Source organism: Podarcis vaucheri (genome assembly GCF_965113315.1).
Source record: "Podarcis vaucheri genome assembly, chromosome: 1".
NCBI classification, from domain to species: Eukaryota; Metazoa; Chordata; class Lepidosauria; order Squamata; family Lacertidae; genus Podarcis; species Podarcis vaucheri.
Genome location: NC_138759.1, coordinates 63,165,488 through 63,188,428, shown reverse-complemented (window position 1 = coordinate 63,188,428; position 22,941 = coordinate 63,165,488). Strand labels below are relative to the sequence as shown.

The window sequence follows — 22,941 nt, the reverse complement described above, 5'->3', positions numbered from 1 at the left end:
TTTGCTCCAGCCAGTTTTTATTTTATGAGACAAGCAATGCATTTATGATTTAGTTTTAACAGCTGACCCTGTCTCTTTTATGGCCTGTTTTATGAGAATATTTTAAAATAAAAGATAGTGGATTCGCATTAGAATTCTTGAATAAACAACATTTAATTTTTTAAAAAAATGCAGTGAAGGCTGACAGATCCATTGGATTCACAGTTTTCCTTGTCACATTAAACCAGTGATGAGACAGGCTATTTCTATTCATTTAAAAATATATACTCCTTTCTACATGACAAGGGGGTGGAGGCATCTGTGTGTGTTTCTCTAACTAAATCCTATTTTAAGCCTTTCATGAAGGATTAATATGGATAAACTGATTCTCTGCCACCACCTCTAATCTAATAAAAGCTTGGATGCATTATTAATTTTTGCCACACATCTGAGACCCACTTTTTTTTTGTCAAGCAAATCCCCCAGCCATCCCCTCCCCAAATCCCTCAGTGCATCATTAAGTTGTGAACACGGCTTCATCACCTATGACAGAAAAATGGAAGACCCTCGAGCCATATGGCAGAGGGAGAGATCACTCGATGTTTCATTAGCCCCCTCTGTGGGGAAACCGATGTAAAAAGGCACGGCAGGGTGGTGGCAGATCAGAACCTTTCAATGAGGCTTCTGCAGCACCGGCTGATCTGCGTGGAAAACAAAGAAGCCCATGCTGGTGTCTGGGATCGTCTCCCAAGTCAAATATGTGAAGTACTGACTTCAACAAGATGTCAAGCTGGCACACTACACCCCAGGCAAGCACAGGCAAGCCAGGTGCTACATAAGCTGGTTTTTATTCCCCTTTGCCTTCTTCACACAGCACATAAATTATGGGATTTGGGCAGGAATTCTGCAACGCAGAGGGTTGGACTAGATGGCTGTCAGAGTCCCTTCCCCTCCATAATTCTATGATCCTATGAATTTGCATCCCCAAGATGTCTTGATGGCCACCAATTTTGATAGCTTTAAAACTGAATTAGACAAACTCATAGAAGATAAGGCTATCTCCCATCTCCCCTATCAGAGATAGTGTGCCTCTAAACCGCAGCTGCTAAGAATCACAAGTGGAGGAAGTGCTGTTGCACTTAGCTCCTGCTTCCCATAGGCATAGCAAACCATTGTGAGAAGAGGATGCTTGATGAAGCAGGGCTGTTCTTGTCCCCTAAAGACATCTGCAGCAACCATGCAGCAACAGAGTAATAACTTGACATAAATTAAGTCAACAGTAAGTCTAGAATCACATATTATCCTCCAATGTGTGATTGTAAACTTCTTTTTTGGTTGCGATTGCTGCTGGTAAGGGAAGGTTTAAACTTCTCTCCTCTCTCTCTCTACATGCCTGGTCCATGATGGAACCCCTCAGCACCACCACATAGGATTGGATTATTAAAACCTCATGGCAGAGCTGTAAGCCGCACAAATAATTTTCATGCATATGGGGTTGGCTCATGAGTGACTTTTCATGAAATGGGTTGCAATCCAGTGGAGACTTCCCCTGGATGAAGGGAGGGAGGCAACTTTTGTATATTCCCCTTGGAGTTCCCTGTTCCCATGGGTGGGGGCAGGAGGGGCAAACTCTTACACACACACACACACACACACACACACACACACACGGAGCTTGCCCCCTTCATTGCTGGACTCCTTGTCAATAATATATAGTGTTATTTTTCTTTCAGAGATCTGAGCATGTGGAACACAACAAAGCCACCTAGAAATATACTTTGCCTCTACTGTGCCCACCCCCATTTTCCCCCAGTGTCACCACTGACTGTTCCCATTCTGTCTTAGAAGGTCTTGGACAGTCCCCATTCCTGCAGAGCAGATTTTCAGAGGCACAGTCTAGTATAAGTAGGTTCTTACTAGACTTATCTATGGGTGACCTACACTCAAACCTTGTGTCAGAACATAGCCAAGAGTTTCATTCTTGCAGGAAAAGAGAATTATGGGCAGGGAAAGCATCATTATTACAGTTCTGTAAAGATGAGTATGCCTGACAACATCTCTTTTTAATGAGGTGTTAATTTCACAATGAGTACATGAAATCACAGGATCTTATGGGACGTCTCTAATGCTGAAAGTGTGTGGTGGAACTAATTAGAATGTCTTTATTTTTCTAGGTTAATATCTAACAGTGGACAATTAATTCACAAAACTCTAGCTTTCGTTCTCATTCTCCTAGCACACAGACATGTGTGTAGCAATTCATGCCTCCTTCGCCCATTTAAAAAGAAAAACCTTCCTGCATTTCACATTCTATCAACACACATCAAAACATGTTCATATACCCAGTCAGCTGCAAAAGCTTTACGGGATCCATTACTTTATCATAAGAAAGGTGTGAAGTAGAAGAAATCCCCTCAGGGCAAAATCATTATAGATACCATCGTATTGCTAGGGGAAAGGCTTCCCCATTAAACAGATTTAGGCTGATGAACAACATACAAACTGTTGCAGTTTGTAGAGACAGATAGGAGGCAGGAGGTGGGGGAGGAGTTTCAGAAACAACAGTGATGCTCTTGTCAGTGCCAGTGTTATTTTGCCACTGCTGCTTAAAAAAAAAAAACCCAAGAGGGGTCCAAGGGAGCCAGTGGAAAGCAAGGAAGAACCAGGCTTCAAGCAAAGATTCCAAACAACAGAGAAAGAAGCTGAAGTCAGTTTAGTGGACTTCACTATAAAAGAATCTGTTAACTACTACACTAGAATTACAAAAGCAAGCTGCACCTAGTATGTGGACTAGTTTAAAACAAAATGAGACATTACAGAAATTGTTTGGTTAACAACAAGTATATGTTGTATTATTATAGACGCTGATATTTTAATAATCTGGCTCTTTGTATTTAAACTTTATCCCACCTTTTTTCAAAGGAGTGAAGGTGGCATAGCATTGCTCCTCAACGCATGTTATTCTCACAACCATTATATAAAGGAAGTTTATGGTGGTATCGGTAGTGATTGGCCAGCGTCACTCAGTGATTTTCATGACAGCAAAGACTAATATGGACCTGATTCTCCTCAGTTCTAATCTACCATTTTAACTACCATACCAGTATGTTTGCTGATATTTCTATGTTTTTTAATTTGAATGTAATGCATTTTTAATTTGTGTGTGTGTGTGTATGCAACCTCTGTGCCACTCTCATGCTGCCTCTGAGGTTCCCAAAGCAGATTTCCAGAAGCACAGTGGGAGGGGGCACAGAAAAAAAGGCAATCCATCTGCTTTCAGCCAATGGGAGAATCCCCTGAGTAGCATTCCACTCGGAATGTACAGCACAGTTTGAATATACATGGTCCTTTTTGTGTGTCTTGGAATACAACAAATCAGCACTGTAAGAATCAAAAGAATGATGCTCAAGATAATAACAGCAGAAGCATAGTAGTAACAGTCCAACGACCCATACTTTTAATTGTTCCATGGTGGTGAAGCATTCTTGTCTTCCAATTACACACATGTGACTATTCTATTTTAACTGGGAGTCAAGTTTTAATTGGACTCATTATCACCTGCTAGACTGGAAAAATAAATTAAATTCTCTTGAATTCTGCTGTCACAAATCTAAGCTCAAGGAGAATAGCTCAAGGGCACTTGTTTACTGTGTGACCATGATCACTCTGAATTACAGAATCTCACTTCCCATAGAGAATCTGGTTAATCTGTTTGTGTTTTATCTCCAGACAACCACTTTGTTTAATGCAGTTGCTTTGTCAGACACCTTGCAGTAAATAATCCAGCAGAACTAGATAGCATGAAGATATGTTTCTGGCCCACTACAATCTGTGGAATCAAACAAGAGGGTCCTGTGAATAATGCTACCTGAGCCTCAAGTCTGAACACCTAAGACACACTAATACATATGATCAACATTTATGGAACTTTATTTTCCTGGAGATTAACCAGAGAACTATTCTTCTGGACACGTTTCAGAACCAGTGCAAGCTCTTCCTGTTTGAGATTAAGCGGGTGTAGGGATACTTACATGTGTGTTATTTTTCTTTTGGCTGTTTCAATACACAGAGTACACAGTTTCAAGTTACCACATTTAGAAAAAACAGTGATCTATCTTGAAGACTTTTATGGCAGTCCGGTGTGTGTCATGGACAGAGTTTTATTTATTTATTTATTTATTTATTTATTTATTTATTTTTGTCAATTTACTTGTGTTTCCCCAGTGAGAGAAAAAGAGGCAGAATACGTATTATGTTTTCCAAGAAGATGTGGGACCACATCCATCCAGTGCTACACCAGCTGCACTGGCTCCCAGTGGAGTACAGGTCAAGTTTCAGGTGCTGGTTCTAACCTTGAAAGCCCTCTACAACCTGGGACCCTTGTACTTACTGGACAGCCTCTCCTGGTATACCCCATGTCTGGTGGAACACTCTCCCACAAGAGACCAGGGCCCTGTGGGACTTGACATCTTTCCGCAGGGCCTGCAAGATGGAGCCTTTGGTTGGGGCCCAGTCTGACCCCCCTCCTCTTAAAAGACCCTGCATATAAGTGGCCTCTCTAACTCTTCTCACTGGCTCATACAAATAGCTGAGCTTGGTGAGTACTTAAGGTTCCCAACCCCTATAGTTATAATTTGTGGGTAGCCATCTGATCTTATTTTGATTTTAATCCAATTTTAAGCTGTATTTCAGTCGATTGCTGAACTTTATGTTTTAATGTATTATATATTTTGATGTTAGCCACCCTGAGCCCGGCTCTGGCCGGGGAGGGCAGGATATAAATAAAATTGTTGTTGTTGTTGTTGTTGTTGTTGCGTCATCATGGTGAATGGTTGCCTTTTGCTGCCATTTACCATGATGAACTGGGGACATCACATTGTGTGTTCTGGTATTCTCCACCATGACCCCTGGGAGCATAGAGAAGAAGCTGGAGAGTCCCAGTATGATGGCTCCAATTCACTTGATGAACAGTACACCCAACTATTATTGTATGAATGGCATCAGTCTCCATGAAAAGGTGGTTATTTTTAGCAGCAAATGGTCTGGTCTGCTTCTTCTTATGTGTACATCACCCAGTTGATTCAACGTGCCCTTCCTTTATGTGCACATCTAAATCCTCATGTGCACATTTTCCAGTTGCATCACTGCTTTTATACCTTAAAATGTCAAGTTATGGCTATCAGAGTCAAAGACAATAATAGACCCAGAATAAGGCGAAGTTCCTATTACAATAACTATGGAGTTTCTGTGGGCTAAAATCAGCATGAGAAATGAATTTGGCTTTCCTGAGCCTTATATGATGAATTTACATATTTTTCAATACATCTGTCCCACCACCAGCTAATTATTTCCTCTGTGAATACGCTGATGATGTTGATATAAATCTAAAGTTACTAGGACCAAACACCAGCTATAATAGCAAGAACATACGAACAGTCTCAGCAAGACTGAAAAAGAATTTTGGATAAGAGATATGAAGACACAACTGTTCTGTTCCTGTCTGGTACAATGGCTGTGTAGGACAACTCATGCAATCAGAATTAATTCTTACAAGCAGTGAATGATTAATTTCTTTTTTAAAAAAAATACTACAAGTACCCCATTGTTTAAATAATTCATATATTTAGCAAAAAAAAACAAAAAACCCTAACAAACCAATATGCCGATTTGAAATATCACATCATCAAACAAACCCATTACAATTATATTTCTCAGATAAATTATTAACTCTGTGATGATGTGAAATGACATCTTTTGGGCTTTCAAAGGAAAGTAAGTTAGCTCAATTAAGACTCCAAAATGAAGATCAAATGGAGTGCTGGAACTGTACTATAGAGGGTCACCTGCTCACACAAGAGATCATGCTAATGCACAGCCTCCTTAGACACTGGCCACTTTAAGAGGAGCAACTATAATAGTGACATTCAAGACTGCTCCTTAAAAGCAAATGAGATGCTTCAATTGCCATTAGCTGCCTTTAAAGAAAATGTATAATTTGACTGAGTAATTGCAGATATGTGATACTAATGAACCTACATGTGAATGTTCCTATCAGTTATTTGTGGTAATCTGAGGAAGATGGTGTGAATAAAACTCAGACCTAAGATGGCAGATTCACTTTGGTCCTTCAGAAATACTGGATGCTATCTGCGGATGGCAGGGAGTGGAGTATGATATCATTCCAGAAACCCCAAGTAGTCTTGTTTGTTTGTTTGTTTGTCTGAAGTAAATCTCAGAAATGAATATATGGATAACAATTGTTCTGAAGGGTCAAAAGCATATTTTTGTTTTTAGATTATTCACAATGTGCATGTCACTCTACAGGTACCATTTAAATTAGGCATCTCCTCTGATATGACAAGGGGTGCCTCTCTTAAACTGGTACCAGCTGGGCTCCCCCACCCCCTTTTGCATATTTGTATTTTTAAAATCATTATTTTTTATATAAAAAACCTCCTGTCTAATTCAGAGCATGCTGTTAATAGATCAAAATGTTTTGATCAGTCATTCTGATGATCTATTTAAAGTTACCATACCAATATTTTTATTATAAAAAACTGGTCCCTATCCAAAGAAATTCAAGAGTAGCAGAAGACTACACGATCACTGGTCTGTTCAAGCTCATTACATACTAGGAAGTGGGTAGAACATCATTTTTCCAGAGTCTAAAGAAGGAGCAGACTAGTCTAATGCACAGATGAAGTGTTGAATTTAGATTTGGACTGTCAAAATCAGTTCAAATGCCATTCAGCCCCAAAACTCTCTGGGTGGGCTCTTCGATAAATCACTGCCTTAGCATCATGGTGTTGTGGGGAAAGGGTGAGATTCAAGTGCAGTGAAAGAAGGAAAAGTAGGTCTTGGTATGTTGCCTTTTTCTCGGCTAGATCAGTTAATGGTCCTGAACTCATGTTTATATGAGTTTTGCTGGCAAATCTGTTACAGTAGTGAATAATTGCCCATAAAAGCTATAGAAAAGTCCTATGCAATGGATTTCTTAATATTTAATCAATGGAAAGTTGATCCCAGGCTTCTAAATTTTCATTGAGAATTTCCCTGAAAGGAAAGGAGTGACTGTGCTAAATTAAACCCTCATGACTCCACAGCGGACACCTTTTTGTTCCTATTGTCTGCCCTTAGAGCATTCATGGTGATGTCATAATTATGTTCCTCCAATGGCAGATCTCTATACACCTCATGAGAGAAGAGATGCCTCTGGAATGAATAGACTAATGAAACTCTGTTCCATTTTTAGATGCTACACAGGGAGATGTTGTTTTGTTCAAGCTGAGTGCTGTGCAAAAGTCTTATCTTCCACACCTGATGATCTATTTTCTGTGTTTAGGGAATTTACTGAACTGTCTTGTGGTCAAAAGACGGAATAAAAATTTTAAGATAAGTAAATACATTTAGTACCAGTCAGCATTATGCAGATTTTTTATTTCCAAAGAATAAGATACATTGGCTTTAACAGCCTATGCTTCCAAACACAGTATTTAGGATGAGAATGTTACATCTTTAATATTGTACTTGGAAATATTACTATATGAAAACAATGGATCTTATTTCCATTAAAAAGTGTTTAAGGTTGGAAATCACTGGGTGTAAGGTAAAGTACTGTATGAAAGTTGAATTCCATTTGAACTGGAAGAATTAGGGACATTTTGTGTCTTCAGCAGCTCAAGCATTCTACAATCTCATACTCTAGTCTGGAACACATACAGTTAGAAGTAGTGGAACAGAATAGTAATACAGTGGTACCTCGGGTTAAGTACTTAATTCGTTCCAGAGGTCTGTTCTTAACCTGAAGCTGTTCTTAACCTGAAGCACCACTTTAGCTAATGGGGCCTCCTGCTGCCGCCACGCCGCTGAAGCACGATTTTTGTTCTCATCCTGAAACAAAGTTCTTAACCTGAAGCATATGTAACCTGGGTTAGCGGAGTCTGTAACCTGAAGCGTATGTAACCTGAAGTGTATGTAACCTGAGGTGCCACTGTATAGTGGAACAGAGACTTACTTCTTGAAAGTTTAGGAACTTATTCCCAGGTAAAATGCTTAATTCATTACAGAATTACAAATGCATTGTAACTAATCCAGAATTCTAACCAGATTTGGAAATTCTGCCAGTTAATAACCTGCTATGGAATTTCATTGTTTATTTCATATTCATATTATGTTCATATTATGTTGTGGGTTCTATCTAGGTTCATAGGATTCTCAGCTCCTAGAAATTTCTCCAAAGGCTTCAATATGTACATCATGGCAGCATGATTGTTCATAGTAAGAATTTCATCATCTACAACAGGCATAGGCAAACTCCGGCCCTCCAGATGTTTGGGACTACAATTCCCATGATCCCTGACCACTGGTCCTGTTAGTTTGGGATGGGCCAGAGTTTGCCTATGCCTGATCTACATATCACACAATGGAAACAGGAAGAATGGACAATCGCTTTATCTGAGAAACTAAGAGAGTGCATGCCCTGAATGATGCAACTGATACAGGCAATTTTACTGAAGTATGACATACCTTTATAAAGTATTCACATGAACACTCTGATGACTGGCACCCGCCAGCTATGCATACAGATCTATGGGAAATGTATTAGTCTTCTGATCTGGGGGAGGGGGGAAACCAATTGTTTTGATAATGATATGCCCATACTTATATCCTGTTTCATGAAAATTAAAAATAAAATAAAATATGAAATGGCAGTGACAAATATGCCCTGGGGGAGGGGCATTCCTGGGTCAGAGTGCTATGACAAAAACAAAAGCATGTACATCATGGATTAGCAGCTCCCTGCACTTCAGTGTTGGAGCACATTTTTTGTATACCTGGCATATCAAGGGACAGCTGAAAAGTTCCCTGTCTGAAACCCTGGAGAGCCACCACTGCTCAAGTTACATGGGCCAGTGGTCTGAATCATTATAAGGCAACATCCTATGTTTCTATGGTAGAGTCATCTGAAGGAGTAGAGTGAAGTTCCAACCATAAACTTTAGGCCAAATCCTGAATAATGTCTCTGAATAGTCTTGTGCATTTTCTGTGCAATTAGAATTATCCTAGGGATGGGAACCACGGTTCTACTGCAGTTGCAGCCAATGGAAGCTTGGAAGCTATGATGTGGAGCCTAGAACTAGCTCCAGAAGGCCCACCCAGTGGCGTAACGTGGGGGGTGCAGGGGGGGGCGGCCACACCGGGCGCAACATCTGGGGGTTAGGGTTAGGGGGCACAAATCCACAGGTTAGGGGGTGCAAATCCATGGGTTAGGGGGCGCAAATTACTTGCCTTGCCCCGGGTGCTGACAACCCACGCTACGCCACTGGGCCCACCACTAGGGAAACCTTTCAGAAGCCAGTTAGCTCTTCCACAACCTGTTCAACAGATAATCTAGTTGAGACTGGACAGAAAATCTACTGAAATGTGTGCCCTGAATTTGGATAGACAAACCATTTCCATAGAACTTCCATAAGTGCATTCTCCCATCCAGGTAAGACACCCAAAACTTATGACACCATTGTTCTCAAAAGTCACCTACAAATTTTTAGCCACCCACAACATTTCTACAATTTCATAATTATAGAAATGATAATTACTGTTATAATTCACTGTTGGAGGCAATATGCTTCTGGAAACCAGTTGCTGGGAACTGCAGGAGGGAAGCACACTGTTGCACTCAGGTGCTACTTGTGGGCTTCCCATAGGCATCTGGGTGGCCACTATAGGAACAGGATGGTGGACTAGATGAGGCCAGGGGCGTCTTACCCGTAGAGGCTAGTGGCATGGGGCGCCGGGGCGCCAAGATCTGGTGGGCGCCAGGGAAGAGGCGGAGGCTGGACGTGGTGCCTCCCAGCATCAGCTCGCTGCCCTTGCCTGCCTCCGCCATGCCGCGCCGAAGCAGCCAGCTGAGCCTCTACCTCTTCCCTGCCAGAGGAGCCACCCTCCAGCCGCTGCCCACCTGCTCCAGCCCCGCCAGCAGCACCGTCCTTCCTAAAAAATTCTGGGAAACTGGGGGGGGGGGTGCTGGAGAGAGCTTTGCACCACACACGGGATATACTCAAGACGGCCCTGGATGGGCCTTGGCCTGATCCAGCAGGTGTCTTCTTATACTCTGTTGTTTCTGCATGCCAATCTTCTTTCTCTCTCTTTTCAGTCAAATAGGTGCATGCACATGAGAATGGAGTCTGCTGATGCATGACATTTATATAAAAATAAAGGTCATTGTCATCAACCTGGGCAGCTCTGAGCAATTTTTTAAAAAATTAAAACACCACTATGTTGTCAACATTGAAAGGATGAAGTGTATTTATTAAAGTATGTATTATTATTATCTTTAGTCATTTTAGTTCAGTCATGATAAAAAGATCTGCTGCACAAGACACATCCATGTATTTGATTACATATCCATGTAATTTTCCTTGCTAGAGCTGATTTGTAAAAGTACTTTTAGTACCGTGCGGTGTGCATGACAACAGCTTGTTAATGGTGTCGTTGATTTAAATTGGTGTAATTGATTTTATTAATTAATCTCAGATTAATGTTTGGGTTTTTAATCAGGTTTTAATTAGAGCTGTCCCTCGCAATAAAGTGTTCATCCTTTGCAATGTGAGGTGGGGGGCAATTTATTTGTATTTCTAGCTTTTTTATTTATAGAGTTTTTCAGTTTTAATCATGGATTTCAGATTGTTTGTTTTCAGGTTTATTCCCCTTCAAACTGACCCTGTTAGAGTCTTCTGAAACCCTGAAAGTATCACCTGTATTCTATACCTACCCTTTTAATCAGTTCATTTATTGATTACACTGTTAAAAAAACAACAATCAAGAAAGTTAATCACCTTAGAAATCGCTGAATGACGAATTGACTGTTTGACGGTTCTGCTGATGTGAGTTAACTGGATCTGAGAAAACACTGGATTAAAATATTGCACTCTTTACAAACGTTCCCCGTGTAGTATAACTTGTGAAGGGATCGCGCCCTGCTCCTAATTAACAGCACGACACCATTCATTCACTCTCCGTTCATTGCACGTCTTGAAACTAGGCATAAGGGGTGAAGCGGGTTGCACGCAACTGTGATGGATTTGACTGGACAGAAAATAAAAAGTCAATGGTGGGGGGGGGAGGACGGCACCAGGGAAGACTGGCGACGTCGTCGGCTCCTTTAAAGGCTCGGCTAATAAGATAAAAGCGCAATCGTTATTTCCTCTTTAACTCGAGACTAAATGGACTTGGTAAGAAGACCTCTCTGATGGGCACCTGAATGTGTGTTAACTGGGGCTTTCATTCCCCCTTTGTATTGGGGAAATGCATGGCATTATACGAAAATGGCTACAATTACGGTTTAGTAAATAATCCCCGATTGCTGATGCGAAGACCAGCGAGCCTGGCGCTTCCTGGCCAGAAACAAATAGCCACATATCCTCCGCAGTCTGAAATCATGCCGCCCTCTCCCTGTCTCCCCAAAGAGACCGTCTGCCTGCCTCGCTCCTCTCGCCCAGCGGAAACCCCTTGTAATGTGATGGAGCCATTCTACAGTATTGCACCGTGGAGCGCGCAGACCAGTTGGGAAAGCGCAGCCCTGCCTTCTCATTCTTCCAAGTTTCCAGATTTACCCATAATCATGGGCGTAGCCGGGGGGGGGAGGCAGGGGGCAACTGCCCCCTAGGTCAAGTAAAACAATAGAAATACTTAACTAACTGACCAATCAATGCCGTTCTGTCCCCCCTAACCAAAGTCCTGCTCCTCCTAGCAAAAATCCTGGCTATGCCCATGCCCATAAGGCTCACCGTAAAAACAACAACTCAGTGCCCTTTTCTGCCGCAAGGGTAGCTAACGCGATGCCCTCCCCTGCAGCTCTCTCATCCCTGAACATTGCTTGTGCTAGCGGCGCTGATAAATGGTTGTAGGTCAAAGATTCGCAACCGCACCATGTTGACTGTCTTTGCAATATTGCTGGCTTTGGACAGCTACCCCGAGATAACATGGGTATCATCTCGCAGCGAAGATCGTGGGTGCCCGCAACAAAGGGCTTCAACTTTGCCCATTGACTTTGAGGGGCTCCAGCCCCCACAAATATATTATTGTGGGTACCGAAGCACCCACAGATCCCTAGAGATGGCTCCAGTGCGAGATTACACTTATTCCAGTAATGTGGAACACAATCGCCCCAGTCCTTTTCCCCAGCTCCATCCAAGTGAATGGAGAAGGAATAGTCGGTCACTCATATGGAGGAGATAACCATTCACTCCTATGGAAGAAATGGCCACTGTCCGTTTATTCATATGGAGGAACCATCCATTCATTCGGATGAAATGTCCACTCACTCGTACTTGTTGATATTGCAGAGTCCTTTGCACAACGGAATGATGAACAGTACGTGCCACATGCTTAATGTTGCTTTATTCTCAGTTCATTGTTGAGAAATTACAAATATGCATCTTGCCTCTGCTGGAGCAGAGAAGCAAAACCAACCTTCTCCTCGGAATAACGAACACCGAGAGATCAGTGAAAAACAGGAAACCAGTGTACGTCACATCCAGCTTCCCATTCCCGTGTGAAAACCCAACAGTACTCTGACTGTGGAATGTAAACATTGTCTCGTGACAAGCACTTCGCTGCACAGTGAAGAGAGCTGAAACTAACAGTACTGTCTCAACTGTGGATTGTGGTTGGTGGTGGAACACGCAATGACTTCCCCAATATGGGCGGAGCCCGGCTGGTAGGTCTGGAAGGAGACACTAGCCCAGCTGCTCCAAAGCAGGATGTCCCAGTCGCCTCGCCACCCATATTTGCCTATAGAAGAAAAATTCATTGTTGTAAAGCCAAATCCAGGCCTATGAACAGAATATGAGCCACCTAAGGAAACCTCGGGCCCTCCGTCCAGAAGAGACAAATGAGAGTACTGTAAATAAAAACTCCCAGCTTTCGTATGTATGTATTACAAGGCTCCCTCCCGCCCCGAAATATAACTGGACTTTTTATCCAAAACGGTTGATAGAATGCCTATTGCATTGATTTAGAACCTAGCAGGTGATCTGATTTCAATGCGCCTTTAAGCATACAGGTTTGATTTATAATATCGGCCACGGTCGGTTCGATGGAGAATTGCCCTTGTTTTGGCATCTAAACCTACAGCACACGCTCACAGATTGACTGTCGTGAGTCGCCATTTCCTCGGTTTCCATCTTGTCGCTGTCTGCCTTTACGCATTCCGAATTAGTTACGTGCCATTCCTCTCCCTCCACATCTACCAGTTCGCACAACTATAATCTCAAAACTATAAATTCGGAGAGAATTAGGGCTAAAGAAGAACACGCACGACTTCGGGGAGGCTCAAGCAGCAATCCAGGAGCTGGTTAGAGGGGAAGTGGATTAGGTCTTACTGCTGTCTTTCCAAACCTGTATATTCCTGTTAATCTGAATTGGGAGTGCTATGCACGTCTACTCAGAAGAAAGGTCCACCGAGTACAACGGGGCTTACTCCCAGGTAAGTGGGTATAAGAGTCCAGCCTTAAATCAGCGCAGATTCTAGATCAGGTGGTGCTCTCCCATCCGACGTAAAATTCAGTTTAATAGAGTCGCATTGAGGATGTTTAGGGAAAGCAAGCTTTCCTGCAGGACTTTTCCCTGCGTCCGATTCCACCCCCACCCGCTTTCCCTTTGGAAATTCAATCTACAGCTAGGTTACCCCGTTTCCCATTTGTGCAGATAAAGACCCGGGGTAGTTTGAAGCGCTCCAATGGGGGTTGGTAGTGGTGGCGATTAAATCCCTGATTCCTTTTTTTACTCAAGCCAAACAACTGGTGGAAATCTTGCCCAGGGCAAGAAATGACGATCGGGTTGTCGTCCCAGAGAGCTAGGCAAGTGAGATGCGCGCGCGTGTGTGAACACAGTTACTTTGATTCATGACTGCGGACTAGGAGAGGGAGGGGTTTTGTAATAGCACAAACATTCCCCATTCAGAGCTGCAAGCGCGGGATCGGAGCAGTCGGCGTGGGTGGAAAGGCGATCGATTCGGGGGGCGATCAGCACTTCTGCATTGGCTGATGGATTGGTCTAAAGGGCCTTTACGCGCGGAGACTTTGTTCTTTGGAACATCCAGTCCCTGCCCGGGGCCGCCTGCTTCCGGGTTGGAGAAAGCGCGGCGCTAGGACCCCCCTTGCTCCTCCCAGAGAGGATGGCTCTGAATGCCTCCTGCGCCCGGGAATCCTCCGAGGATCTAATTAACAGGTAGAATCGCCCCCCCCCCGGGTGCCTGAAACCTCCTTGGCAGGCGCCATAGAAACGGAGCCTTAAGACCCCGCGCCATCTGTACTTCCCTTTCATTGTGCAAAGCTCTCTTGGAAAGCACTTTCTCTCCTGCTTCGTGCAGCGGGCGCCTCATTCAGCTCCCCTTCGGCTGCCCATTAATAAGGACCCCCACCTTTCATCTGAGGGATACGCAGAGTCTTTTTGTTTAAATAAATAAATAAAAAGGGGGGATAATTAAAAAATAACGCACTCGACTCCCCATCGACGGCTTCCCAAAAAGCTCTGCGGGTTATATATAACCTGAGCGATTCAAATGGATTTGTCTCTACTTGAAGCAGACGGTATGAACAGAGAGCCCAGCCAGACCGCATGAAATAGTTTCGAACCGTCGAGCAAGCAAGCGAGCAAGTATACTGCGTTTCAGTGATGTGCAAAAAACAATAACAGGGCTTTCATATATGAATAATATCTTAATGCCTGAATAATAAGATCTGGAAACAACGCCAGGAACAAGACATATCATAAAGTGTAACATTAAAACCAATAATAACAATGTAAAAACAGGAGATTCGTGTTTTGCTAACACGAACCCGTGGGTTTCGGTCGGACGAAAATGTGTACAATTATTAATCTGCTAACTGAATAGTAAGTACTACTAGTAGAGTATGATTATTATAATCAATAATCAGTTTAGTTAAGCTGAAGCATTTAACTGAAAGTCAGTGTTGTGTTTTTTATTACTTCAGCTATCAAAATACTTCGTTTCAACTGGGCTTGGAAGGGAGCATGGACTCCCCGCCCCCTTTTTTGGTTGTCATTGTTATGAGCAGCCTTAGGCGCTGTATGTTGAAACTGAAAGACGCGACATGAACCGAAATGATCGTTAATAAACCATGACTGTTTAAAGAATAATCTCAGATTTCGGGTCAAAATGGCAGTGATTTCAGCTAGAACAGAGTCACACACCCAGCAAAACAGCGTTTAGGCTGCAATCCCATAGCCAGGCATGGCCAAACTTGCCCCTCCAGATGTTTAGGGACTACAATTCCCATCATCCCTGACCACTGGTCCTGTTAGCTAGGGATGATTGGAGTTGTAGCCCCAAAACATCTCGAGGGCCAAGTTTAGCCATGCCTGCCATAGACCCTTCTTTGGGAGCAAGTCTCATGGGACTTAGTTGCACAGAGCCGGTGGTGGGTTTTATTCCGGACTGAACTGAAATGTATTCATTTGGAAACTTGTGGCAAAAGACCAGAAATCCTTGGTAGGGAGAGCGAGAGACTCTGCCAGGGATGGTGTGTCCAGTAGTGCCCTCAAAGCAGGACATTTGAGCAGAAATGCCAGAAGCTACACTGAACTCCATCTAAAGATGGGCTGGAGGAGAGGCGTAAAAGCAGAGTCCTGACTGTATGTACCACTGGAGGTGCCCTGCCTTGTCTCCTAAGCGTGAGAGAATCCCCCTTCTGTTCAGTTCGTCTAACACAAAAACAGTCTGTCGCTCCACCAACAAAGATTGGCTGCAAAGCCAAACTATTCTGGCCTCTGAGTCTGCGCCCACGTACTGGCGGATGGGGAGCACCACTCCGCACTGCGCTGCTACGCTTTGCACCATAGCGGGGTGGGGGGTTGAGCTCCGCAGTGTGGCTCATCGAGGTTTCCCCCAGACAGGAGGCTGTTTCTTTCCAACAGCCCATGCAGGAAAAGAAGCAGCCCTGAGCCAACAACAGGTCCCCGCGGCTCTCTGCCTCTTCCCTTGTCAGCAGAAACACCAACCATAGAATAACCCAACACCATGCGGAGCAGACATCTCGCTCTTTGTTTACTTACTTCGCACGTGGAGGAGGGGAGAGATCGGGTTGCCATTACCTGTTAGCTGCCAGCCTGGATGAAATATATCCCCCGGGGATCTGCGTGATTATATAGCCCCAGAAAAAAGAACCGTGGATCATGCCAACCGTCTCCGGATCCCAGTTAAACTTCGCTTTCTTCCGAAAGCGACCAAGCCAAGGAAAGGAAAGACAGAGGGAAGAAAAAGAAGATGCGTTGTAAGCAGTCATTTAGAAAGGACAGGTCGGAGGGTACCTGCAACTGTCAGCCACGGAATATGAATGTGGTTTCCCATGACGCTGCTAAATTCAACAATTAGCCCAAACAAACACATTGGGGGTTTTAAAGGATGGGGATTGCTAACGTCTCTGTAACCTATATATTCTTAATTGCTTTTCATTATTAATTATTAGTAGTATTTATATTATTGTACTAGTAGGATACTGTACTCTGGGACGTCTTGATTCCAGGTTAGCATATTGGGGAGTAGAGGGGGTCGAATATATTTGAAAAGGGTCACAAGTGGATTGATGAATCTCCTGGGCGATAGCCAGGTTCAAATCAAACATAATGTTCAAAAGCTTCCGAACACAACAGTGTTTGAAACGGATCCGTCCAGCAATTTATTTCACTGTATAAATAAGATACCTTTGCCACTTGGTTACTTTGTGTTAGTCTGTTTTTTCCCCTGGGAGAAATGGTTGGGGACGACGGTGGGGCGTTATTTTGTGAACCATTTCACGTTCTCGATTATTATGTGGTGATTTGTTTGTTTTTCTATTGGACAAACACCTTGCTATTTTTCTCACCAAAGAAAACGATTATTAAGGAGAAAATCTTGCGGAAGCGACGTACATTTATCCGCCTATAAACTAAGCTTCACCTTCCCTCCGAATTAGGGGTTTGATACAGATTTGCTTCGCTTTCTTCATATTATTAATAAAGATTCCCTCCCTCGCTTTTTAAAAACCAAGACGGACCTGATTTGACAATCGCGATGTAAAAAACGATTGATGGACCGTCATCTCCCTAATTCCGAAGTTTCCAGAGAGCCAGGGGGAAAACAAACCTCTTTCATCCTTTTTGGCCGCTTGGTGTAATCATCATTATTTATTAACCATATAAGTATGTTTAAGGGTCTAAAATAGCAGTTGTCCAGAGGGGCCACCTCTGCCCTGTTCCCTATCGATTTTGGCAAGTGCGGAGCGCAGACGCTGCCATGTAACGGCTGAAGTCTGATCCTGGGACCAGCTCTGGATTTGAACTGAAGAAGCGAAAGCAGGAAGCGGAGCATCATGATCCGACTCGGGGTGGGGTACGGGCTCCTGGACTCCTTTCACCCCCATTCGCAGCTGAATAATTTAGGATTTTCAATCGACTGCGGTTGCGGTCCTCCTGGCCACACCTAATTGGAAGTAAGTTCAATTGAACTCAATGGGACCTGCTTTCAGGTCTGCCTTGGGCTGCGAGTTCCGTGGAGCTGGTCGTCTTCTAAAATATAACCGTGTGTAAGAGAGTGGGGGAGCTACATCTTTTATTTATGGGTGGGGTACCCTAGGTTCAAAGCCCCACTCAGCCAGGAAGCTCATGGGATGATCTCGGGCCAACTACGTTCTTTCTCGACCTCATAGGGTTGTGAATATAAAATGCTTGGGGAGCGAACCATGTAAGCCGTTCCGAGCTCCAGGGAAAGAAAGCAGTAGGAAAAGCCAACAGGTGCACCAAATTCTCATACCAACGACAACAAAACTGAGTCTGGTTTTAAACGGGGGAAGAAAAAAGAAACAGGAAATGAGGCTGGTGAATGAATTGGAACGAGAGAAAGAGGAGGGAAAAATGGATCAAAACCAAATGAATGGATTCATCTCTCCTTGCAATGTTTTTTTCAGTTCTGCTTAAAGAACCTTTCCCTAAACATTGAAGTCAGACGATGACATACAGGCCACCTCTCTTAGAGTCTAGCCCATGTTCTTAAAATGGACGCCTGAAGGGCGTTTGGGAGTCGTGATGGTGCAGGTGGAAGAGGAGAACTATCTCAACGTCTCTCTCTCTCTCACCTCTTTGATGACTTTCCCTCCTCGGTGTATAGTGCTGTTATTGACCATGTCCACGATGGCTACTCCCAGGTTACAGCGGATCCCAAAAGAGATGCAGAAGCCCAGTCCGCTCATGATGGCGATGATGTATCTCCGCGGGAGCCCGAAGCAGGTGCAGTCGCACAGGGGCGCCTTCTTCTCGGGCTGCTCCAAGGGTTTCCCATCTTCTGTCAGCTCGATGGTGTCGCCGGTCTTCTGCTTCTTCTCGAGGACTCTGCCCAAACCAAAGAGGACATGATCTCAGTCAAGGGACTCCAATCCCCTGGCCTCGTTTATCTTCGGGATTCTATTTTTGCCCGGGTTGGGTGGCAGAGGTTAAAGCAAGGGCAGGTAGATTCAGGGCTTAGTCTGAACCAGGAGTGTGCCTTAAAAATCAATTTAGCGAGTGCTAAGCCTCGCTGGGGAGATGTAGAAACACAGTGTACTGCTGTCCACTTAGCCAGATCCTTGGTCCGCCTAGTTCAGGGAGTACTGTCTACCCTCAGGGAGAGTGACTTTCCAGCGCTTCAGGCCCAAGAATGAACCAGGGCCCTTCTGCTGCAGATGAGATCTGCCCTGCATTAAAGTTTGGAAAGGGCAAGCGGGCTTCGGCACACGTTTATTTCCCTCACCACTGACAAATACCCGAGAGGTTGGCAGGCGTGATTTAGGAAACGTTTCCATCTCCTGCGTGGGTTTCACAAAGCAATTCAGTGAGGCGCCCCTGCCAGGCTTCTCGATTCCTTCCCCCTCCCCTCCATTCCTTATGTACCTCCTGATGTATGGGAGGCGTTCGACTGCGGAGGCGCCATGTTGGGCTACTTTGCAACCAGAAACATATCCTGGAAAAGGGGGCCGAAACCCACGTCTGCTTGCCTTTTAGAGAGAGGGCTTTAACTCTCTTATAAAGCAGGGGTTGGGGGTTGGAGTGTGCAAGCCCATGAGGCCTGGTGAGGCCTATTGAGAAGGGAAAGGGCGTCTTTTTTCTTTTTCTTTTTTACAGAGGCGACGGCCAGTTGTCTGGTTTTCCTGCCAGCACTCAAAATGGCCGCCTGGCGCTTTTTCAGTCAGCCGGGCCTGCACTCCAGCTACATCCCAAGGCGGCCGCGAATGAAGGCCTTCCTTGTCGGGCAGCCCGCGCTTGGAGGCTTAAAAGACACCGAGGAACGTGTAATGGGCGCACGGCTCCCTCGGTGTGGAAAACTGAGCGCTCCCAAGCAAGGCTTCCCTGCTTTCGAGGACCTCAGAGGGTCGGTGGGTGGGAATAAGCAGGCAGTGCATTGGCGAGGCGAGCGCCCTTTCTCTCACTGCTGTTATGGCAAATGGGGAGGGATCTGAATGGCCACCCCAACGTTCCTTAGCAATATTGAATTCCCATTGATTCCAGGCACGCTGCTGTTTCTCGCCCTTCCAGTTGCGCGCCTGCCTTAATTTCCCTTAGTTTTTCCATCGGAGGAAAAACGTTTTCCTTTCACAAAAGGAAGGCTTGGAAATGGGATCGAAATATTATTCCGTTTGTCTTTCGGTTTGCAAATCCGATCTTCCATTGCAGGGATTTCCACCACCACCACCCCGTACTACTTTTAGAAATTTCGGACAGGAGTGCAGCAGTGACCTTCACTCCTTCGAGATCTAGGTCAGTAAAGACAGATTGGTTAAGATCTAGGAACAGGACCGGCTGATTTTAGGATCAAAAGTGTTTTTCTCTACATCACGGGGATCCGAGCTGGATCCTGTGCCAGTTGAGCGAATTAACAGCGCAGTCCTATACATGCCTACCCAGAAGTAAATCTTATTGAGTTCAGTGGGGATTACTCAGAAGTACGTGGGTATGGGGTTTAATTTTATTCCTTTATTGGCTAGTTTGGGGAGAGGGATGCAAGTCGTTTTTCCCGTTAGAATCAACGATTGTCTATTATCTATTATTTTGCCTGGATGAGGGGAGATTGGGATTGGGTTTTGGATGGTATGGTATGGTCTATTTTACTATGCTCTGTGTGTGTCTCTCTGTGTGTACACATACTATGCATATATCGAGTTTCAAGGAATTCAGTCCTTGACCTTAATTGCATAACACAATATAATATAACATAGCATAACATCAAATAACCGATCCTAATCTCATCCAGGCAATATCAGAAATAACACATAATAGCTGATGTTTACATTGCCTCCTCATACAATCATACAAATATTCCTTCCCAACACTTATTACTGTATGCCTAGAAAAGAAAGAAAAAGAAAAAAAGACTCGTAGAAACAGAACGGTAAAGAGGCAATTCTAAGACCAAGAGGAGAAAACTAGATCCTGTTTTTCCCGCGAAGCTTAATGCGAAATTAAGCATTCCTAGAGTTAATTCGACATTTTAATACAATATTTGTTTTTAAAAACCATGAAAAAATGCACAGTTTGTATATCTCTTTATTCTCGAAGACGGCTTTGTAAAATTATTTAAGACTATAGCGGGAGTATTAGATTGTCATACAAATCAGCATTTTGCTTTTATTATATTTCGTTGCTGTCCTCTTCCTCTCTAGTAAAAATAAGGCGATATTTACGTGGATGGGCATGACAGCAAATACGTGGGATGGTGTGTGTGTGTGTGTGTGTGTGTGTGTGTGTGTGTTTGGGGTTGTACAGCCAGCTCTTAAAATAAAATTACTGCTTACCTTTTGGCTTATAAATTAGTACAGCCCCCGTTTTCTAGATGTTACCCTAAAGTAGCCTAATATTCTCCAATAAAACAATGCTTCGATTGCCGCAATGGTGGCTTTGCTCAACCAAAGGTGACCTTCCTATTCAGGTATTAACCTGCCACTCTGAATGTGCATAAGGGGAAATAGTAATTATTATTTTTTAAGATTAATAAATTAATCAATTTGGCATTATCTTTTCATTCTCAAATGCTATTATTTTAACTACCAATTAGTTTCGTTTTGGTTTTGGTTTAATTAAGAGGGAGGCTGCAGTATTTTCACGAACCATTGATATCGAATTCAGATGTATTTTTGTAACTAAGGTTTGCTGCGGTACTTTTTCAAACAGTTTCTTTTGTAGTAGATTTCTGTGTAAGGATAAAGGGGTGGTTCGGTAGAAGGACACACGTTTCCCTCAGTGTCTCTTTCCTATGGTCTACCTTTTATGTGTGTTCCAGAAAGAAGACATTAGATTATCAATTATTTATGCATCTCCATGTTTTTCTTCGTCTGAAGGGCGAATACACTGGGGAATGGGGAATCCAAATCGAAAACCGTGCTAATTCTTCCTTGGGGGGAGGGGGAAAACTTCTTATAAATAAATTGTAAACTAAAACCCAAATACAGTGCAAAGGTGTCCCCCCCCCATAAAAGAAAGCATTTTCTACATTGCTCATTGTGAGGTTCTAAATACACAGAACAAAATGAATAAATTAGCCAACACTGGTATGATTTTTTCTGACTTTGTTTCTAAGATAATGTCTGGAAACAAATATATTGAAACCACTGGTGCTTGCTTCCCAAATAGAAGGGTGTATATGCTTAAATATCAAAACCATTTGGATACCATTTTGTTGAAGTTAAAGCCCAAGCTAGCAAAACCCAAAGAGCACAAAAAATACCCACATTTGGCCAGAGCTGTATATGAAATTATCCTCGTATCAGAAGTGAAGTCAGGAGCCACAGTTTAAGAAGCTCCACAATGGTAAATATGCTTACCCACCAAAGACAATCCCGTCCCTTACCTGTAGAGTTGACCCAGCGATTTCCCAGCTAAATTTTTCAGCCCCTCCTTGCCAGGGGTCAGGATCCTTTGTTTTACGGACTCCATTCCTGCAAAGGTTTTAACTGGCGTTCACTTGGTTGGCTAGGGCACCCTTATAAACAGTGATGATGGCTCATATTGGTTCCATGTCTAACTTTTCTCCATAAAATGGCTATTGGTGTGCATCCAGATAAAGAGGTGTGTGTGTGTGTGTGTGTGTGTGTGAGAGAGAGAGAGAGAGAGAGAGAGAGAGAGAGAGAGAGAGAGAGATTCTCTGTATGCGTGTATGTGTGTAACTGTGGGCGAGGAGGAATGGAGTAGAGCCAGCGCCAGAAAGAGGAGACGATTGAGTGTCTACATACAGCCCACAGATTTCTGAATAGAACAGAAGTTGTGAGACACAACTAGAAGGTCTTCCTGGAGGTGAAGGATCCACTAGCAAAAGGTGCAGGAGGAGCCATGGCGAGTTTGAAAAAAGAGAACCGCCTGGATTCAAAGTCCAATTTGTAAGTAAAATCCTGGATTGGTGCTGATTAGTTTACTGCATTTGGGATAGGTAGAGGTAGTGAGTCGTCAGACGATGTAGACTTCAAAAGAGGATGAATACAAACCTTCCCAGTGCCTACTTCATGCCAATTTGGGTGAATCCCTGATGATTGTGTTACAAACTCTGGCACTGGTGTGCAACACATCAACCAGTTGCTCCAGTGCTGGAAAGAGTGGTCTAAAGCAGAGTTGCAGGGGTCACACCTTCAGACGTAGTTGGCAATTCTTCGCCACCTTCCTTCACTGCCGCGCCTCCCAGAGAGATTTCAGCACCATGGATAGCGCACAAGGAACAGAGCGTGCTCCGAAATGTTTTCAGCACCACGGAGAGAGCAATCGGAAGCTTTCCTCCACCATCAATGTTCCAGGGGAATTGGGCGGGCTCATTACAATGAAGTCAATGAAGAGCGGATGCCATGGAAACCAAAGAGGAGCCGAGTCAAGGTCTCTCCGTCTCCAGGTTTTCCAGAGAGCAGTGTACTTCTCAAAGAAAACGGGGGTTTACGAGACGCTGACAATTAA

At 43.8% G+C, this 22,941-nt stretch overlaps 1 protein-coding gene across 1 annotated transcript in view; it reads right to left on the bottom strand.

The window, feature by feature from the left end:
* Positions 1–22,941, bottom strand: part of SLC17A6 (solute carrier family 17 member 6) — a 45,362-nt gene extending 22,421 nt beyond the window's left edge. The window contains exons 1-3 of the mRNA XM_082199467.1: positions 21,854–22,941; positions 18,114–18,366; positions 16,096–16,214 (exon numbers count right to left, since the gene is read on the bottom strand). Of these exons, the coding sequence (XP_082055593.1) occupies positions 16,096–16,214; positions 18,114–18,366; positions 21,854–21,939 (458 nt within the window). The 5' untranslated portion in view covers positions 21,940–22,941. The remainder of the gene's footprint in view (positions 1–16,095; positions 16,215–18,113; positions 18,367–21,853) is intronic.